The following is a 2,545-nucleotide window of genomic DNA, read 5'->3' as shown; positions in this document are numbered from 1 at the left end:
TTTCTTATCGTAGTTTTCGTCAAAGATGCTGATAAGAACTTCAGTTGCCGCTAATAGAACAGTTATTTTTACATCGAATAGTATAAAAGAATACTTAGTTTACCTCCTTCTTGGTGATCTGCTGCGCCTCGAGTGTTTATCCCGATCCCGAGATCTACTACGACGTCTAGAATGCTTTACCTATTAATAAGGTTTTCAATATTTACTTCTTAACTTAATGAAAAATTGGCTGCGGCCCTGCATTAACTTAGAATTGACAATTATATAACACGTTATAGTAGAGTACGCTAGGGACGCATGTATTCTATAACAAGGTAAGATTGCATTACAGGCTCTTCTTCTTCAGATTCTGACTGTTCATCCGATTCAATATCGATGTCCTCATCTAAGGCACTAACCTACATTATGACGATTAGCAAAGAGTATACGTGTAAGATAAATACGAAAGTTTACTCTACATCAAGCGATTATTCCTTATAACATAGTTTAATGAATTGGACTCACTCTTGGTTCTAGCTGATTAGTTTGTTCTAAGATATAACGTTTCTGTAATGGCATCAAAATATTGTGAGATTTATATCGTAAAGGGGTCTACTATAAATCGGCTCATTTCAAATGCAATAGTAAGCACTCAATTGCAAAATTAATTTTTACCTGAATGCGTGGTAGGATTGTATCGCATGCACGATCTTCAGTGAGTAATTCTTCTACAAATTCATCCATATGAATAACTTGAAATTCTAGGAAATATACCGTTCAATGACATGATGAATTAGTATACCATGATAAGCTAGTGCTTTTTACAATTTCATGCAATAGGACAAAGTTAGTCATGGCATAAGTAAATTTATCTTACGTCCTGATCTCTGTTTTCGTTTTAATTTTCTAAAATCGTTGTATAACGGTTCTAGATAGTTGTAACAGTCATTGGAAGTGCCAACCAATCTCATGTAAATCGCCCCTAAAGCACGCACGTACCTATCATGAAGAAGAAAGTACAGTATGTTGATAGCAATAGAGTAGTGCATCCTGAGTACTATTGAATGTTGTTAGTGTTGGCCACAACATAACGCTAAGCCCTATATCGTTAACATAAGACTGGGCATAGTCGTCGATTAACGATATTGCAATCAAATTGCATATTGTACGCAGCTGTAAGAACGTTTAACAATGAGTGAAATGTTTGTAGCCTATCATGAATAATGTCATGCAACTTGTCAACTTGATGAAAAATTGTAGCACCCCATTAAATTGATGAATAAAAACTAGTGTAATACTATTACAAGTAGGGGAGAGGCATTTTTCAACGGCTATACAATACTAACATGAATTAAAAATTGGTCATTGCAAGTAGATATGATTACAGTAATAATAAATAGCGTATTATGAGTGATTACAAATACAGACTACAAAAATTGACTGGTAAGTGCTCTTACTTGTAATCTTCGTTCTTAATGAATTCGACTATGATATCTTTTTCAGGTTGAATTTGTAACATCTTTAAGATTAAACATAGAAATGGCGTCGGTTTGATATTACCACCAAATGTACCACCAATATGATCTAATTCCATTGCTCTATCAACCAAAAGCTCAGCTAGATATAATAGTCAAAGCATGGAATGGAATCAATATGACATCCATATCACCTTGAATTTATTGCAAAAGATTTGTGACATTGTAAAGCAATGGAGGTCATGATTTTATCTTATGTTACACGTTCTACGTGACATTTTAAGGTTCCAAAGTATTTGCAATGCTTAGTAATAGGCATCAAAAGATACTTTCCACGTTGAGGGACAATGTTACTGTTGTCTACCTGCATTCTCCTGTGCTGCAATTTACTGTTACTGATGCTGTTTCCACTGTTTTGGATAGCTCATTCATGACACACGCATATCCCATGTTGGATGGATTTAGAATTGATTTAAAAAGAATTGAACCTACCCGTGACGGCGAAGCACTTTTCCTTCCAGTATTTGCATTCATAGATTCGAGATCTTGTAATTTTTTCAACAAGATATTGAGGATTGGTTCCCTTTACGGTGACAGCGTCTTTCGCTGTCCGATTGGCCATATTGGCTTAACTTGATAGTGGATAGCCAACGATGTTGCATGGATTGTCTGGCTTGAGTTGAGTACAGTACAGTCCACTGCGTCCTTTACAGTACAATATTATACTGTACAGTACTGTACACTGTACTGTACAGTAGTCTGTACTGTACTGTACTGTACGCTGTACTGTACTGTACAGTACAGTACAGTACAGTCCATGGATGGCTACCGTACTCGTACTGTACACTGTACAGTATACTGTACTGTACAGTACGAACACCTGCACTGGAACGGAACGGAAAGAGAGTGCGTCGTTAGTGACTCGTTACTGGTCGATAAACGTGCTTGCGTCATGGAGATTTTTTGAAGTGTACACACTACACAGTACAGAGTACTGTAAAATACAGTACTCGTACTGTACAGTACTGTTTACTGTACTGTACTGTACTGTACGAACACTGCACTGGATCGGGACGGAAAGAGACTGCGTC

At 36.7% G+C, this 2,545-nt stretch overlaps 1 protein-coding gene across 1 annotated transcript; it reads right to left on the bottom strand.

Moving 5' to 3' along the window:
- Positions 1 to 287: 287 nt before the first annotated feature.
- Positions 288 to 2,076, bottom strand: TRIADDRAFT_34760 (uncharacterized protein; the record flags this gene model as incomplete). The annotated part of the gene is made up of 6 exons (XM_002118761.1): positions 288 to 398; positions 505 to 546; positions 655 to 740; positions 857 to 978; positions 1,437 to 1,596; positions 1,947 to 2,076. The coding sequence occupies 6 exons, from the start codon at positions 2,074 to 2,076 to the stop codon at positions 288 to 290; spliced, it is 651 nt and encodes a 216-aa protein (XP_002118797.1).
- Positions 2,077 to 2,545: the final 469 nt, after the last annotated feature.

Source organism: Trichoplax adhaerens, genomic scaffold, assembly GCF_000150275.1.
Source record: "Trichoplax adhaerens TRIADscaffold_970 genomic scaffold, whole genome shotgun sequence".
Classification (NCBI taxonomy): domain Eukaryota; kingdom Metazoa; phylum Placozoa; class Uniplacotomia; order Trichoplacea; family Trichoplacidae; genus Trichoplax; species Trichoplax adhaerens.
This window is presented reverse-complemented; position numbering and strand designations above follow the sequence as displayed.